General features: G+C 35.3%; 1 protein-coding gene across 2 annotated transcripts in view; it reads right to left on the bottom strand.

Annotated features, from left to right (window-relative positions):
- The window catches only part of LOC149831544 (flowering locus K homology domain-like), a 50,667-nt gene extending 31,700 nt beyond the window's left edge, over nucleotides 1-18,967 (bottom strand). The window contains exons 1-3 of one of the 2 annotated variants that reach the window (XM_090013953.1): nucleotides 18,747-18,967; nucleotides 11,602-11,889; nucleotides 1,006-1,252 (exon numbers count right to left, since the gene is read on the bottom strand). In XM_090013953.1, coding sequence (XP_089870079.1) covers nucleotides 1,006-1,252; nucleotides 11,602-11,874 — 520 coding nt within the window. In that variant the 5' untranslated portion in view covers nucleotides 11,875-11,889; nucleotides 18,747-18,967. Of the gene's footprint in view, nucleotides 1-1,005; nucleotides 1,253-9,933; nucleotides 10,190-11,601; nucleotides 11,890-18,746 lie in introns of those variants that run through there. The other variant, XM_090013955.1, reaches the window with a different exon arrangement.
- Between the last annotated feature and the right edge of the window lie 421 nt (nucleotides 18,968-19,388).

Below are 19,388 nucleotides of genomic sequence, written 5' to 3'. Positions count from 1 at the left end.
ACGGACTCGGCTCCAAGGTCGACGCACCCGCGTCGACACGCACGGACACGGGTGCGGCTCGGACTCGGTCAACCCGACCCTGGGTGCGGTCAATGCACCCAGCGTCATTTTGGTCCATTTTTTGGATTTTTTTTTTTAAATTCTGGGCTACAGAATTTTAAAAAAAAATCTTGGGGGGCGCTGGACCCCCGCTGACCGCGCAGCGGGACCCGCGTCGGGGGAACCCCCCTCTTGTAAGGAAAAAAACCCTGAATCAGGCTTCATAACTCATCACCTGTCCCCTGATGGGCACAACTTTGACCGAGTCTTATATATATATATATATATATATAGCCGAGTCCCCGTGTCCAAAATTTTTGAAATTGCGCTGCACCCGTGTCGCACCCGCACCCATGTGACATAGGTGAAATCACAACACAAGTCACTGGAACTCAGAGTGGTTGATCTATTCACAAAAGGATTTAGCAAGCATAGATTTCGGTAATTGAAGAGCAAGTTGTCAATGATCCTTACCATGCACAACTTGAGGGAGGCTATTGGAATGTGATGTTTCAGGTCTGGATCAGAATCTGGATCCAGACCCATGATGACGTCTTTATAATGTGTGCTTTACTATTTTATCTTTTCTTTATTGCCCCTATCTTATTTGTATTCTCATGTGTATTGAATGGGGTAGTTTTGTAACATTTTAATGTTAATGATATATAACCATCCACGACCCACAATGGGTGGCATGGAATCTGTTTTGGCCGCAGCCCTATTTTCTATTCTCTCATCTTCCCTCTCTTCCTCCTTTGCTCTTGGTGATGCTTCATTGCATACCTACCAGATTTAACAAATCTGATCTAGAAAACAATGAGCAACCCAAGAAAATCCACCATACATTGAATTGAATTACCGAAAAATAAAAAGTGTACAAAAAGATGAAAGAGCAATACCATTCAATAGATTGTCAGGGTAAAATCATACAATATAACATATAAAACTTCTAAAGAAAACCTGTACCAAGAACACGGACTGTGCAATTAGATTCCTCCTGGATGGACTTTACGGTAGCCCCGTGCCTCCCAATCAGGCTTCCAGCTTGTGTAGCAGCCACCAGCAGTCGTGTTGAAATCATCCCACCTGCACTTGATAGAGTTTTGCCAGACTCACCATCTAAACCATCAACAATACGTTTGTGAACCATGAGAAGACCATCCATTGCAGGAGAAATTGGAGCATCCTGCTCCTCCTTTGCTGAAACCATTACCTTCAAGAAGTATATATAATATCCATAAGATTGCACTTCAGAGAAAATTTTCATATGGCCACTTAAATAAATATAAACATATACTCTTCATAGGATGGTTCCTCTTACATTGACATTGTTAGAGAAACTAAGAGAAAAGATATTTATATATTTTATAATACAAAACCATTTGGTGCAACTGTGATTCAGCAACAAATTTGCATACAAGAAACTGAATCGCTTTGCTACATTGCTAACACATGACCAGGATACATGTATTGAAACAAGGTTTCAACATGTTTTTTACACATATAGATAGACACAAATATGCATCAACCAACAAGTGAACAAACACAGTGTTTAGGTTTTCTAATCTTGGCAATTCTTGAAATTCCACAAGGGTGCCTTTTAAAAGTTCACAACATATGCCTAAACTAAAGTTTAAGCCCAATTGAATCTGTTTTACAATAAAAATTTTGGCCACTCATACAAACTTGAAACTGGATCAACCCTTACTGAAATTGGATTTGATTTGGATCTCAATATGGACCCCATTCACAACAGGCCTATGACTAACTAAGTCCCTTTGGATCCAAACCACTTTACCATTAGAAATCTAGAACTATCTCGAGTCAGTCCTAAATAATGTATGTGCACATATACTTATAAGTTGCATCCAAGTACATTTTATTTTTTGAATTGTTTTGAAATATTTAAATCCAAACAACCATTTATTATGGTTTTTTTAACATTTTCTGTTGTTTATAACAAAGAAAACATAAATACATCTAAACAAGCATGAAGCTCTTTGCTTTTTTCTGCTTAAGTAATTATGAAAATATTGTTACTTTGCCTATCAGAAAAATCAACTTGTCAATAGCTCGACTGCCAAATGAAACACAAGTAGGTCAAAGGCCTCAAGGTAATTTTCCAGCCAATGCCTATCAAGGCAATGCTTTGAGCAGTTATACTGTTAAGCACTCACAAGCTTTAGCAACAAGCACTGCTCTAAATATCACCTACTGATTGTATCAGCGATCCACAAATCAAAGTCAAACAAATCTTTGTGTTCATTGAAGATTGTCTATGAAAATATTCAACCCAAAAAGGGATTCAACAAATGAGGAGCTTTACAATCTTCATGGAAGTTTTAAAAGAAAAAAAGTATAATACCAACACATTTGTTTCAATAGGCATGCATATATTTAAAAAAATAGTAACATAAACATCTAACTTCAAAAGCATTTTTTCACCACCATTTTTCTTTCCTTGAACTCCTTCATTTCTTCTTGAAAACAAGTTCATGTACACCCCCCAGATTCAAGTATCTAAATAAAAAAATCCTCGTGGGCATATGAATGTTCCTGATCATGTTCATACTTCAACTGTATCTTATTAGCATCAAGAATCATAGTAAACTCTGCTTGCATGTTATATGCTTACACTTCATCAATCCTCTAGACAACTTGATCTCATAAACTCCATGAAATCCTTTATTAGGAACATATCACATTACTGGAGCAACATGTAGATTAGAGGGCTTGTACCAAGATATTTCATGTCATTGGTTTGCAAAATGTTCAAGCAATATTTACAGGGCATGTTTGGTTCATAGAATCAATTAATCACTAAATCTTAACACTTAAGCTAATAATTTCACTTGCCCCATAAGTAATAACTCATATATATATATATATAGAGAGAGAGAGACATACATATATATTTCATATATATGTCTATGTGTATATCTAGATATATATAGATATATATATTTTGTAATACCCACTAGGGGTAAAATAGTCTTTTCACATGTAACACGCATATTCATTTGAATATGTTTTTTCCCTTTTTTCTATTTTCTTTTTTAATTTTAGTTATTGCATCATAGGAAGGGTCCACCATAGAGTCGTTGGACCCCTCCAACGGTCATAAATATGACCGTTGGAGGGGCCCCAACGTCTCTATGGGAGCCCCTCCTTGGGTCCCATTTGTGTATAAATAAGGGGCTTTGCCCCCATGTATTAGTTAAGTTCCTTGAAGCTTTTCTCAATAAGATCTCTTATATTTTTTAGCTCTCTTTCTCATTTTGTGTTTGTCTATTGCCACTTTGTGGCTTATTGTATTTTTGCCCATTAGTAGCCTATTACTTGTGTGCTTGTGCATTTCCTAGTCACTTAAGTGACATTATCTTTTCTCTTTAGTGTTTCGTGACATGGTAGGGTTGTGAAAGCATCATTGGAATACTCTTACTTCCATTTGAGTAATTCTTTAAGTATAACTATTTTTTCTTTTCATCAAACTCTTCCAAGATAGCCGACAAAGACTCAAAGATCGATCTTTCATTCAAATTGAATGGAACAAATTATATAATGTGCGCGGCCACCATGGAAAACAACCTCAAAGGTAAAAGACTTTGGGGGTACATATGCGGAACCATTCTGAAACCACAATTGAAGCTTACAAAGAATGAGGAAAATGAAGAAAAGGCATTGAATGAAGAAGAGAAGGCCAAAGCTATTAAAGAATACCAATCTAAGGTTGAAGATTGGGAAAGCGAGCATGCCAAGATATTGGCATGGTTCATGAATAATGTGGAGCTCAAAATATGCGCTAATCTTGCAAAATTCAAGAAAGCAAATGAAGCTTGGTTCATTATTAAAGGTATGTACACTCAAAAAGACCTTGCTAGGCATTTCTTTTTGCAAGAAAAAATAAGAGGAACTAAGCAAGGGGACATGAGCATTAGAGACTACTATAATGTGTTATCCCCATTATGAGATGAACTTGCTCTTCTAAAACCGCAATGGGAAGGAAGTGTTATTGCTATGAGGCAAGAACAAATGGAGAGAGAGAGGTTTTTTCAATTTATTGATGGGCTTCGTCTCGACTTTGAACAACTAAGAGAGTCCCTTCTTCATAGGGCTTTTACCCCTCTTAGTGAAATTTTAGCTGACTTGTGCCAAGAAACACGCTTGGATCTAAAAAAAGATATTTATGAGGTTCATGTGGTATCAAGACTGGAAAACAATATGAGGACATATAAACCCCCTCATTTTTTTAAAAAATAACAATGATAAAGGAAGAAAAATTATTTGTCACCATTATAATGAACCAGGTCACCTTCGACCGGATTGTCCTAAACTCAAAAAAAAATGTAGCTTCCGTTGGAGAGTGTCCAAGCAATTCAAATGAAGAATCAAAAAAAGATGGAGATATAAAAGACTCCATTGCACAACTCACTGAAACTCTCCAACAATTCATGAGGATCAATTTTTCCACACATTCCACCTCAGGTGCCGCGATCTCATCAATTCTTGGTATGTCTTCTTGGATTCTTGATTCGGATGCTTCTTTCCACATAACTCTGAATGCATCTCTTTTGTCAAAACCAAGTCTCAATTCTTTTAAATCCTTCGTTTCCACGGCCAATGGAACATCATTAGATGTTGAAGGAATGGAAAACCTTAAAAAAGTTTATGGTCAAAACAAAGAATTTCATGTTCCAAAAATTATAATCATTCCAAAACTCAATTTAAATTTATTTTCGATCTCTCAAATCACCGATTTTGGATGTAGTATCTCTTTTTCACCAACCAATTGCTATGTGCAGGATCTCTAGTCCGAGAAGCGGATTAGGCAAGGCCATGAAGAGGAGACCTATATTACATAGATTTTTTGTCTTTGTTATCCAAATTCTTTTGTAATCATGTTCAATCTAAAGATCTTGAGACTTTGCACAAAAGGCTTGGTCATCCTAGTATTTCCAAGTTGTACCTTTTCTCATTTTTAGAAAAATTTTGTAATGAAAAAACATTTAATTGCAATGATTGTATCCTTGGGAAAATGCATTCACTTCCGTATTCATATAGTAATTTTGTTTCTAAAAGACCATTTGAACTAGTGCATTCTGATGGGACTAGCACAAGTTATGCCTAAAGGAGGTTATTCTTATTATGTTGTTTTTATTGATGATTTTACTAGATACACATGGGTGTATTTTATTAAAAACAAATCTGATGTCTTTTCCAATTTTAAAGAATTTCACGTTCTCATTCAAAATCAATTTCAAAACAACATAGTTATTTTTATATCTGATTCTGGAGGAGAATATATGTCAAAAGAATTTCAAAACTACCTTAAACTAAACGGCATTATACATCAAAGATCTTGTCCAAAAACCCCTCAACAAAATGGTCTTGCCGAGATGAAACATAGGCATCTCATTGAAACAACAACTCTTCTTGTTTCTAAAAATGTTCCAAAGAATTTTTGGGCCGAAGTTATTCTTACCACAACTTATCTCAAAAATCGTATGCCTTCCTCTTCTTTAAAAAATGTTTCTCCTTTTGAGAAATTGTTCAAAATATCTCCGGATTTTAAAATATTAAGAGTTTTTTGTTGTAAGTGCTTTGTTCTTTTTCAAGGACAAGATAAATTATCACCAAAAGCTCTTGAATGTCTTTCTATTGGCTATGATGAAAATCAAAAAGGTTCAAAACAACAAACTTTATGTCTCAAGAAATGTGACTTTTCTTGAAGAACAAAATGGTTTTGAAATTCAAAAATCTAAAGAAGAGATTGATTATTCTTTTCTATTTGACTTATTACTCATAACTAAGTCTAAAAGTGATTTAATTTGTGATTATACTTATAATGACAATTCACATCAAAATGAGGATTTGTCACATCCAATTGTTGATTCTCACAATGAGGATCCTAATGATATGCACGTGTATACTCGACGTGAGGGCAATGAATATCAAAGTGCTTTCGATAGATACTCTTAAGACATCTCCTTGGAAGATCAAGTTGAAGAAATCCAACTTAGGCGATCTTCTAGGAATAGTAGACCTCAACTCCAACATATAGAACTTGCCTAATGATGATACATTCCTATCATGAACCTTCCAATTTTAAAGAGGCTAAACAACATCCGCATTGGATTGATACTATGAGACTTGAACTAGAAGCTCTTAACAAAGCCAACACTTGGACCATCGTAAGTCAACCATTAGGAACAAAGGTTATTGGATGTAGATGGGTTTATAAGGTCAAAACTAAGAGTGATGTAACATTAAAAAGATACAAAGCTAGGTTAGTTGATAAAGGATATGCCCAAGAATATGAAATCGATTATGAGAAAACTTTTGCCCCGGTAGTTAGGATGACTAGTATACGAACCTTGATTGCTTTAGCATCTATTAAACAATGGTCTATCAACTAGATGTTAAAAAAGCGTTTTTAAATAAAAATCTTTGTGAAGAAGTGTTGATGGATCCTCCGTCGGGTCTTGAGATTGGTAAATGTAGCATTCTCAAACTTAACAAACTCTTTATGGTCTCAAACAAGCTCCAAAAGCTTGGTATGATCTTTTTAACAAAGTTGTTCTTGCTAATGGTTTTATCTCTTGTTATACTGATACTGCTTTATTTATTAAGACTGTAGGAGATCACATAACTATCTTATTGTTATATGTTGATGATATGATCATCACTGGAAATGATAAAAAAGGCATTGCGCTTATTAAAAATATTTTCAAAGAAAATTTTGATATGTCTGACCTTGGTTTTCTAAGGTATTTTTTAAGGATCAAAGTTGCATATTCTCTTTGGGGGTATGTTCTATCTCAGATGAAGCTTGCATCAGACATTATTGATCGGTCTGGATTAACTGATGAAAAGAAAATTGAGTCAGTAATCAACGCTAAGATGAGAGTCAATGATGGAACTCCTTTAGCAGATCTCACTCCTTATCGTCAGTTGATTGGTTCACTAACATATTTGTTTATTACCAGGCCAGATATTACTCATGTTGTTCACAGTGCAAGCCAAATTTCAGACTGCTTCTACTTCGATTCACATGGCGGCTATCATGCGAATTATCAGATATTTAAAGGAAACCATAACAAAAGGACTATTATTATCCTCCTCTTTATCTCTTAATTTAATTGCTTATACTGACTCTGATTGGCGGGGTAACTCCAATGATCGTATTTCTACAACAGGTTTTTGTGTCTTTCTTGGAGGGTCATTAATTTCTTGGAGATATAAAAAGCAACAAAAAGTTTCTCTTTCTTCCACAGAAGCTGAGTAAAGAGCGATGGCCACCACTACCACTGAACTTGTCTGATTAAGAAGTTTGCTCAAGGATATGGGCGTCCTCTTTTCTACTCTTTTGAAGCTATACTGCAACAACAAGAGTGTTATTTATATTGCTAGCAACCACACCTTCCATGAATGAATAAAGCATATAGAGATGGATTGCCACTATGTTCGAGATGAATTCTTACAGGGCACCATTCAACTACCCTATGTTACTTCAGAGTATCAGCTAGCGGACTTCTTCACCAAAGCATTGTCATCGCCTCGCTTCTACTTTCTCCTCAGCAAACTCTCGGTGATCTCACTGGGTGTTTGAGGGGGGGGGGGGTGTTAAATTGTATTAATAACTCAAATATATATATATATATATATATATATTTGTAATACCCACTAGGGGTAAAATAGTCTTTTCATATGGAACACGCATATTCATTTGAATATGCTTTTTCCTTTTTCTTCTTTTTTCTTTGTTCTTTTTTCTATTTTCCTTTTTTAATTTTAGTTATTGCATCATAGGAGGTGTCCACCATAGTCGTTGGACCCTTCCAACAGTCATAAATATGACCGTTGGAGGGGCTCCAACGTCTCTATGGGAGCCCCTCCTTGGGTCCCATTTGTGTATAAATAAGGGGCTTTGCCCATGTATTAGTTAAGCTTCTTGAAGTTTTTCTCAATAAGATATCTTATATTTTTTAGCTCTCTTTCTTATTTTGTATTTGTCTATTGCCACTTTGTGGATTATTGTATTCTTGCCCATTAGTGGCCTATTGCTTGTGTGCTTGTGCATTTCCTAGTCACTTAAGTGACATTATCTTTTCTCTTTAGTGTTTCATGACAGTGCCTAGGCGCAGCTCCACTGCCTGAGCGATAGGGTTTGGGTGGTAGGGCCCTATTTTATCACGTAGCTCACCTAGGCGCCATCTAGGCTCGGACCACCTAGGCTTACAAGCCTATTTTCATCTTTTTTGTTTGTTTTTTATGTAAGTTGACCACAGGGTATAAAAGGGGAAAGGACTCTCTCTCTCTCTCTGTGTGTGTGTGTGTGTTTTGCAGCAAGAACAACACGCTCCTCACTCTCTCGAGTTCTCTCTCTCTCTGTCTCATTGTTTGCCTCTCTCTCTCTCTGTCTCGATGTCTGCCTCTCTCTTGATTTCTCGCCTCTTTTTTCCTTCGCTTATCTTTTTTCCTTTTTTCTTCTTGTTTTTCCTTCTCTTTTCTTTTTTTTCTTCCTGTTTTTCTTTCCCTTTTTCTTTTTTTTCTTCTTTTTCCTGTTTTCCTTTTCCTTTTTCTTTTTTTCCCTCTTCTTCTTGTTTTTCTTCCCTTTTCCTTTTTTTCTTCTTCTTCCTGTTTTTCTTCCCTTTTCCTTTTTTTTTCTTCTTCCTGTTTTTCCTTCACTTTTCCTTTTTTTTTCTTCTTCCTGTTTTTCCTTCACTTTTCCTCTTTTTCTTCTTCCTGTTTTCTTTTCATTTTCCTTCTTCTTCCTGTTTTTCCTTCCCTTTTCCTTTTTTTTTTCTTCTTCTTGTTTTTTCTTTCCTTTTCCTTTTCCTTTTTTTATTCTTCTTCTTTTTTTCCTTTTTTTTTCTTCTTCCTATTTTCCTTCCCTTTTCCTTTTTTGCTTCTTCTTATTTTTATTTTCCTTTTCCTTTTTTTCTTCTTCTTCTTCTTGTTTTTCTTCCTTTTTCCTTTTTTCATAATATATATTGTGTTTGTGTGTTATATAAATATAAATATAAATATATATATATATATATATATATATATATATATATTGTGTATGTAATGTAATTTATATATAATCTGTTTGATTTTTGTGAGTTATGTTTGTGAGTTATATTTCTGAGTTATATATTTGTGTGTGTGTGTGTAATTCATATATGATGTGTTTGACTGTTCTTTTTCACAATTCATAATTCATGCCTATTGTTGTTAATTTGTTTGCATGCATTATTTTATTTTTTGTATATTGTTTATTCATATTGTTAGTTATATGGTTTGTTTATTCAATTATTCACTTATTCTTGATTTTTTTGAGCAGGTTATTTAGTATAGTTTTTTATAGTGTTCGACAACATATTGTGTTTTGTCTATTGCTTATTGTTGATTGTTGTTGATTGATTTTATATTGTATACATATTTGTTATTAATTTTAGCAGTTTGTTTACATATTTTGTGTATTTTTAAAAAAATTTAAATTGGGGTATCGACTAGTCCGACTAGTCTTTTTAGGGGCTCTCTGCCTAGCGCCTTTGACAACTAAGCCCATAAGGACTTGAAATGCTCAAACTGGCATCCTCACAAGGCATGAATCTAAATCATATTTGTTCAAATTTTTCAAGAAAAACATATTACATAGCATGTCTATGTTTGTAGCAAAACTTACGTGAAAAAAACTATTTGAATGATTAATGTTTATTTTCTTTTATATATGCAAACTAGTGGAGGAGAAACTTATTTCTTTAACAGTTTAACATAACCAGGATAACAACTTAATCTTATGTTAAGCTTGGAGAGAAATAGTTTAGTTAATTAAGTGCAGGAGAGAAATAGTTAAGTTAATTAAGTGCACCCACATAAAATTAGTTAACTAGCATACTAACTTACTTGGCAAATCGTAGAACATCTTGATATGGTTAAAGCAAATGTCTTGCACTCTGTTGCTTCTACACTGGAGGAATGCTCAAATCAGTTCAGTACCACAAGTTAACGGAACCTGCAAACATCCATTTTCATTACTCTCATGAAAGTCCATTGTCAATGGATGGTTGATTGCTTATTTTACATGGAATCTTCTCTCCTACTCGTTCTATGGAAACAGCCACCTCCTTATAAAAAGAACATACTTCACTATGATAACCAACCATCCTTTTCCATAGTCCAAGTTACAAGGTGAGATCAATACGAGCACTTGGAGCAGGCAACTTGAAAATGGTGATTAAAGAATTGAAAAAAAAAATAAATAGTGCATTAACCCGTAGAAACTTGTGTACATAGAATCATATTATTGGCCAATCTAAATATCAGAAAAGCTAAACCCTATACAGTGAAAAGGTAATATAAGACTCGGAGCAAATGGCTTAAAGTTATGGAATTCCAAACGATGAATAGCCTCTTGAGACACCAGCAGCAGACACAGAAGGCACTTTGAGGTTATATTAACCTAATCAATCAGGATCACCAAGAAAGAAGTAAACCTAACAATCATCAACTCTCTAGTCACTTTTACACGGGGTTTATTCTGTCGTGCAACTGCTTTTTGTCACAATAAAGACTTCTAAAAGAGAAGCATCTAACTCTCTCCAATCTCACTTTCCAGATAATGTCATCTTATCATTATCAAGAGACCGATATTAAGAAGATGGTGAGGAGAGCTAAGATAAAAGGTATTATATTTCAATGGTGACGAGTACTTACCGCACACCATAAATTAGTGTATTTCAGTTTGATTCAAAAAAAAATGTGGAACTCTTCGAATTTAAGTTTTCCATGCTTGTTTGACAGTAGTGCCCCATTTATCTGAAGGAAACCATGTCAATCAGAATCATCTTGCATTGAGGCTTTTCATGTTTCTTAAAGCACCAATTAAAACAGATATGATTAAGAAAAGTGCCAAAACCAAAAAGAAGCCTACGTTATTTGTTGAAATCAAAAACCAGTTCAGACAACAGAAGCAGAAGCATAAACATTATGAGAATGGGGAAACAAACTCTCTTTTAAGTATGAATGAGCCAAAAGTAAGATACATATTCCTGTTACTACCACTAAACCATAATCTAAAGAAGAAATGAAAGAAGACAAACATGGATCAGAATTGCATGATCAATGGCTGACACTTAGTTACGGGGTTTATATTCAAAGTTACAATCCCTCATCCCATTCCACTGGAAAAAGAAAAGATCAAACGAGGAGTAAAAGAAGGTTTAAGAAAGAAAAAGAACAAACAAGGAGAAGAAGCATAAGCTGTAAACAAAAGCAGAAGAGAGGATATGAACACCAGAAAGCAAATAAGACTGTTTCATGGTGAAGTAACAGAAGATGAAATGAACACCAGAAAGCAAATATGACTGATTCATAATGAAGTTACCTTTACAACAGTAACAATCAAGAAGCGCTAAGGACACAGAAGGCCAACTTCTAATAATCATGTATATGAATTCTCTACCAGCAAGAGAGGTGCTCATCAAAAAATAGCTATAGTAGGAACTAATACAGCACTTCTATTTATCAACTCAATAGGAATTAGTCAAATTAGAAGGAGCAATAGAAACTTACAGCTCTTTCTGGGGCACTAGGAACACTGTCAAGAATTTTAATGCGTGCCCTTGTCTCCTCACACATCCTCTTAATGAACTCTCCTTTTCTACCTATAATACTACCAACTTTCTGTGCAGGAACCAACAATCGGAAGACACCCTCCCCTGGCCATCCAGGCCACCTCTTATCCCCACCTCCTCCAACACCTACCTCATCATCACGTCCCCTTTTTTGATGAGATTGTGTATCCTCAGTCACTCCGCTCGCTTCTTGATCAGCAGATGAAGCCATAGTATATTTTAATGCCTAAAAAGCAGTAAAAGAAAATTTCATAAGCCAATTTTGAAACCAGAAGCATGCTATAATCAAGCACCCGTAGGCAATGCAAAAGAAAACTGACACAGGATGCAACATCAAGAGCCAATAAGTGTGTCGCTGCCATATAAGAGTGTCACCCTTCACATTCATAGCAATCCGCCACCATTATTGAATAAAGAGGGAAAAACAGAATGATGATTTCCAGTGATAACAAAAATAATGAAAATGCAGTTACTATAGTTTATTGGCTATCTTTGTTCAGTGAGCAGTGAACACATTGAGATATTGTATCACTTTGATAAGGAGCAATTCCGAGATGAATCTATTGCAAATAACCTCTTGTTGAAAAACATATGGGGTCAAACAGATGGTTTAGTACTAAAAGATAAAGATAGCATACTATATTTTCCCACACACATGCATACACATCATGGTTTGGCATGGTAATTGTAAAAATGTCTACAAAGAGAATACGCATACAAGCACTAATACCTCACAAGAGATGTGCACAAAGGCACTCAAATAACACTTGAACAAGTACGCACAAATGCGTAAAATAATATAAACATGCCCAAAGGCATGAAAATGAAATATATATGAAAAAGGAACAAGAGCTTGAGCTCACAAGCTTGCTAGAAAAATGAGAGAGAGCCCCTATTTATAGGGGATTACATTGGAGACCTTGGAGGGGCTCCAATGTAGTCGTTGGAGGGGTCCAACGTCTACATTGGGCCCCCCAAGGTGTAATAAAGAAAAGAATAAAAAAAAAGAAAAAGATAAAAAAATAAAATAAAATTACAGTCATATTCCAAATGGAATATGCGTAAAATATGAAATTACAGAAATACCCTTTTCAGGTATTATAGGCTAAATATTATATATATATAGAGAGAGAGAGAGAGACATACATATATACATAGTATATATGTATATATATATATATATGTGCATATACAACGAAAATTAGGATTACATTTTAACACCTCCCCTCAAACTTACAGTGTGATGACCGCAAATTTGCCAAGAAGGAAATAAAATCTAGGCGAACAAAGTGCCTTAGTGAAGAAGTCAGCAAGTTGGTACTCAGATGTCACGTGCGGGAGATCAATAACCTTCTTCAAGTATTCTTCCCTAACATAGTGGCAGTCCATCTCGATATGCTTCGTGCGCTCATAAAAAGTATTATTCTTTGCAATGTATATTGCACTCTTATTGTCGCAACATAACTTTGTTGGTTCTTTAATACAAACTCTCATATCTTCTAGAAGACGCCGAATCCATACAAGTTTCATGATTGTGGATGTCATGACTCTATATTCAGCTTCAGTGGAGGACAGAGAAACTTTCTGTTACTTCTTACACTTCCAAGAGACTAGTGATTCTCCTAAAAAGACATAGAAACCAGTGGTGGAGTGAAGATTATTAGGGTCACCTCCCTAATCAGAGTCAGTGTAAGCAATTAAATTTAATTCTGAAGATGAGGACAGGAATACTCTCTTATTTGCAGTTTCCTTTAAGTATCTGATGATGTGAAGAATTGCACTCATGTGAACCGATGTAGGAGCATGTTGGAACTGACTGGCAATGTGGATCGCATGTGATATATCGGGCATGGTGATGCTAAGATACATTAGTGAGCCTATCAGTTGCCTGTAAGGAGTAGGATCTGTCAGAGAAATCCCGTTATCAATCTTCATTTTTTAGCCCACTATTTCAGGAGTTTCACAAATTTTGTTATCTTAAATTCCTGATCTGTCAATAATCTCACAAGCAAGTTTAGATTGAGATAAAAAATAACCACGTTGGGAGTAAGCAACCTCAATTCCCAAGAAATATGTCAGAAAACCTAAGTCTGACATTTCATATTTCGAAGTCAAGACGGATTTAATGTTCTTGACTCCTTTGACATCATCACTTGTTATTAACATTCAACATATAATAATAATATAACAATACCTGCATCAGATTTTCTGGTAAATAATGCAGTATCTGTATAACATGAAGAAAAACCATTTTCTAACATAACATTGTTAAATCTGTCATACCAAGCTTTGAGAGTCTGTTTCAATCCATAGAGAGTTTTCTAAAGACGAAGAACTTTATCTTTAGGAATTTTCATACCTGGTGTAGCATCCATATAAACTTCTTCATTAAGGTCATTATTTAAAAAAACATTTTTAATGTCCATTTGAAAAATATTCTATTTTTTAATAGACGCAATAGTGATAAGACATGTGACTGTAACCATCCGTGCTATTGGTGCAAATGTCACTTTATAGTCAATCCCATATTCTTGACCATACCCTTTCGCGACTAAGCGAGCTTTATACCTCTCAAGAGATCCGTCGCTCTTAGTCTTAACTTTAAACACCCGACGACAACCTATAGTTTTCTTTCCAAATGGTAGAGTTTGAAAGTCCCATGTGTTAGCTTTCATAAGAGCTTTGAGTTCATTTTTCATAGTTTCTTGCACTTCTACGCATTTTTTTGCTTCCTCAAAATTCCTTGGTTCAAAGTAAGAATGAATGGCACTAAGACAAGCTCTATACTTAGGTGAAAAAGAGTCAAAAGAGACAAATCTTGTTGGAGGCTTCCTATTTCTTTCAGATCGTCTGGGATCATATGTGGGAATAGAATCACTATATTGCTCAATAGCACTCCTAAAAGTACTTTTATCTCTTCCTGAATAGGTTATAGGATCATTTAATGCCCTATCTTCTTGAACACTAGGTGAGTTGAAGTCATTGATGTCTACTTCATTATCACTATCGTGGTTTGATGATATTTCATCATCACTAGACATATCATCATTACTAGATAATAGATCAAATAAGAAAGAATAGTCAACATTTTTATGGTGAGAATCATTTTTTTCAAAGCCACTCTCATTTTCCAAAAACGTCACATTTCTTGAAACATATAACTTATCATTTTTAGAATCGTAACTGTGAAATCCTTTTTCAGTATCGGAATATCCAAGGAAGACATATAGAATAGCTTTAGATGAAAGTTTGTCATTCTTATCTGTAAGAACAAAACATTTGCAACCAAAAATTCGTAATATGTTATAATCAGGTTCCCTTTTATATAGTGTTTCAAAAGGATAAATTCTACCCAAATTTCTAGATGGTAAACGATTGATAAGGTAAAAAGATGCAAGAGTCGCTTCGGCCCAAAAAAAAATTGAATATTTTGAGCTATGAGAAGAGTTCGAGTGGTTTCAATGATATGCCTGTGTTTTCTTTCGACCAACCCATTCTGTTGAGGAGTTTTAGGGCATGATCTTTGATGAACAATACCATTATCTTCAAGATACTTTTTGAATTCATTTAAGAGATACTCTCCTCCGGAGTCAGTTCTAAATATCTTTAAGCCACTATTAACTTGATTTTTAATCATCACATGATATGATTTAAAGCATGAAAAAACTTCATGCTTATGTCTAAGAAAATATAACCAAGAATACCTAGAAAAATCATTCACAAAAATCACATAGTAGGCAAACCCTCCTTTTGAAACAACAGGTGTCAATCCCCAAACATCCGAATGAACAATTTTGAAAGATTTAGAAGTAAACATGGATCTTTGTTCAAAAGGCATACTTCTCATTTTTTCAAGAATACAATCATTACAAGAGAAAGTATCTTTACAAAGATTTTTAGTAAAATGCAAATAAGATAACTTGGTGATATTGGGATGACCAAGTATTTTGTGTCAAACATTTATATCCTTATGTTGGACAACATTAAAAAAGAATTTTTAGGAACTTGAAGAGAGGCCATATAATATAAGTCTCTCTTCCTAGAGCCTTTCCCAATCAATTTCGTGGACCGACGATCCTGTATTAAACATTTATCAGAGAAAAATTTAATATCGCATTCATGGTCCAAGAGTTGAGAAATGGAGAGAAGATTCAAGTTTAATTTTGGTATAAATGTAATTTTGGGAATGAAAAAGTTTTGAGTTTCAAAATTACCAACACTTTTAATTTTAAGAGAAGTTCCATCGACAGTAGAAACAAAAGATGGAAAAATATTTTTTGAATATTCGAAAAGAGAATACATGTTTGAAGACATATGAAAAGATGCACCTGAATCCAAAAGCCAAGAGGTTTTACCTGAAGGAGAGAAAGTAGATACAGCGGCTCCCGAGATGGCTCTCTTGAGGAGGGGTTGAAGAGCCTCCACAATTTGATTTAGTGAAAGGGATCCACTTGAAGAAGTCTCCTCCTTTTGCGGCGGAGAAGTGGTGGCCATGGCTAACAACTTTTTCCATTTGGGAAAAACGGGTTTGATATGCCCCGGTTCTTTATAAAAATGGCAAACAATTTTGCTATAATCATTTTTTTCACCTTGTCCACCATTTTCTCCTTGATTTTGATTTTTAAAATGAGGGGGACGATAGGCTCTTAAATTGTTTTCGGGCCTAGATACCGCATTGACCCCATCATTTTCTTCGGAATTAGATAGAACCGCAAGTACATTTGACCCTTGCTTACTTATACTCATACGGGTTTCTTCCCCACTTAATTTGGTGAGGACATCCTCAAGAGAAGAAGTGAAAGAGGATAAAAGAGAAGACCTTATTTGCTCAAATTTGGGCCTTAGCCCATTTAAAAATTTGAAGAATCGATCTTCTTCTAATTGTTTGTAGCGAAGTTCAATCGCCTCTCCACTCTATTTTGGTTCAAGCATAGCAAGCTCGTCCCAAATGGAAGAAAGTTTGGCAAAATATTCTTTGATGGTCATTTCGCCTTGAAGAAGAGTTAGAGTCTTCTTTTGAAGGTAATATTTATGAGACAAGTCCCTTGAGGTATACATTTTCTCAAGATACTCCCATGATTAAGAAACCTTTTTGAATTTGATAATGTTCGCGTTGATTTTTGTCTCAATGGAAGAAAAAATCCAAGACAATATTTTGAAATTCTTCATTTTTCATTCATCATGCTTCTTCGAATATTCCTCAAGGGCTTTGGTTCTTTCCTCCCCTTCAAGGATCTTAATTTCACCTTTCTCCATCAATGTGATTTTTAATTCCGGTTTCGGGATTGTGCCTTGCACATAACCCCAAAGACCTTTCCCTTTTATGTGTGCCTCCATGTTTCCGGCCCAAACATGATAGTTAGAGTTATTAAGTTTAAATCCAAGAGAGAAATGAGACTCTTTTTCACCCATTAGAGAGAAAAGATGGAAAAGGAAATGCGTACCACAATAAGGCTTTTAAGTCTTACTTGTCGTAAATATTGAAGGAAGAGAAGCCCCCACTCCAATCTCCAAGAAGCCAAAGGCACGCTTTTTGAGACACCCGAAAAATGAAGAATCGCGCGATCTTCAATCTTTAACCAAGCTTTGATACCATGTAAAAATGTCTACAAAGAGACAATACGCATACAAGCACTAATACCTCACAAGAGATGTGCACAAAGGCACTCAAATAACATTTGAACAAGTACGCACAAATGCGTAAAATAATATAAACATGCACAAAGGCATGAAAATGAAATATATATGAAAAAGGAACAAGAGCTTGAGCTCACAAGCTTGCTAGAAAAATGAGAGAGAGAGACCCTATTTATAGGGGATTACATTGGAGACCTTGAAGGGGCTCCAATGTAGTCGTTGGAGGGGTCCAACATCTACATTGGGCCCCCCAAGGTGTAATAAAGAAAAGAATAAAAAAAAGAAAAAGATAAAGATAAAATAAAAATAAAAATAAAATTACAATCATATTCCAAATGGAATATGCATAAAATGTAAAATTACAGAAATACCATTTTCGGGTATTATAGGCTAAATAGATATATATATATATAGAGAGAGAGAGAGACATATATACATAATATATATACATATACAACGAAAATTAGGATTACATTTTAACAGTAATGACTTCCTCTACTATTTGCTCTTTTAATTTTTTTTTATTGTTTTCCTCACAGAATATCTCGGTTGATAGTTCCTTTCATCAAGGGATAGAGTTTTCTTTAATTCAACCTTAACCGGTCTAAAAGAAGCCATACTATCTGCCCAACTGAATGCCTAAAAAATTGCAAATGCAAAGCTCACTAAACATTGTTAAACCATACACAAGAAAGGAGAACAAATGTGAAGAAAATACAATGAAAAAAAAAATATCACAGCCACCAAAAAGGAAAAATATGGTATTGACGTATTCTAATAAGTAACAACTATAAGAAAAAAAATGTGGGTAAAGTGAAACATTTCTGAGCCATAACAATAGAAAATTTTGGGACAAAGAAAAATGGTTCCCATATAGTTCGTAGTAGGTTGCAACAGTAGTTTACTATAAAAAGTATTACAGCGCCATCCGTGTAACACAAACAAAAAACAATCATTGCGCTAAAATCCAATAGTTCCTCTCAGTTTTTATTTTCTTTCCAACTGAAGAACTCATCTAGAAGATTGCCGATGTTGCATACGTATTTGCATAAAACGCCATCAAATTTCTTAACCAAAAGCAACCAACGGCTACCCATGTGTTGATCAACAGTAAGCACGACAAGCGATAATCAAGGATTATGAGAGAAAACATGTTTTCTGATAAAAAAACTGAGTTTCTTCAAAAACACTCTAAATACACAAACCAAAACACAGAAACCTCGACCAAATCGCAAAATTAGGGTCAAAAAACTAGATGAAAGCATGGTTTTAGATATATTATGCATTAAAGCGTAATGAACAAAACCCAAAACGGTGTACAACACGGCCAATTCGTATCAAATGCGAAGTAAGAGAGAAAACGAAATAAAAATAGTAGAAATTCCGAAATATCAAAGAGAGAGGTAATGAAATGGGGATAAATAGAGAGTGGGAGCATCCACTTACTGCACTTAAGAGAGAAGGAGATTCTTTGCTGGTGGTGGTAGCGGCGATACTGGCAGACAAAGCGTAGCCTGAGTTATAGAACTGTGCAAAAGATTTTGAGAGAGCGAGATGGTTTTCGTTCTAGAGGCAGAAAGAGAGGGGAGGGGAGGGAGACATATGCAAGAGAGAGAGAGAGAGAGAGAGAGAGAGAAATTGGGGCTTGTGGGTTGAGTGCTCCTCGCGCTTTTGACACCCACAGTCTTGAGCTCTTTAGCTTAAGCCCCCATTGCCATCACCAATCAAAAGCATAGCGGACGGTTTGGATGGAAATGAAGGGAAGAGATTGTGGTTTGGGACTTTGGGTAAGTACTGAACCCAGGTTGGATCTACTACTGGGGTAGGGTTAGAGTAGGGACGGTCTGATTCACGGGTTTGGATATGTTATGGACCCAAAGGTATCCATGTTGATTCGATTCAAGCATAAGTTGCTGGCTGAGACATGCACCAATTTGACGATTTGGAGGGGTTTTGCACTATTACTTTACCAAGAATTGACAGTTCTAACACCCCAGGGCGAGCCCAAGTGGTAATGGGCCGGGGGAGAAGGTGTTCACCTTTGCGTCCTAGGTTCAACTTTGATGGCTTCAACTGGTAGGCATCCGT

This window comes from Nuphar pumila, chromosome 7 (assembly GCF_984573655.1).
Source record: "Nuphar pumila chromosome 7, dmNupPumi1.hap1.1, whole genome shotgun sequence".
In the NCBI taxonomy this organism is placed as follows: Eukaryota; Viridiplantae; Streptophyta; class Magnoliopsida; order Nymphaeales; family Nymphaeaceae; genus Nuphar; species Nuphar pumila.
The sequence above is the reverse complement of the archived record's forward strand: the minus strand, read 5'-3'. Positions and strand labels throughout refer to the sequence as shown.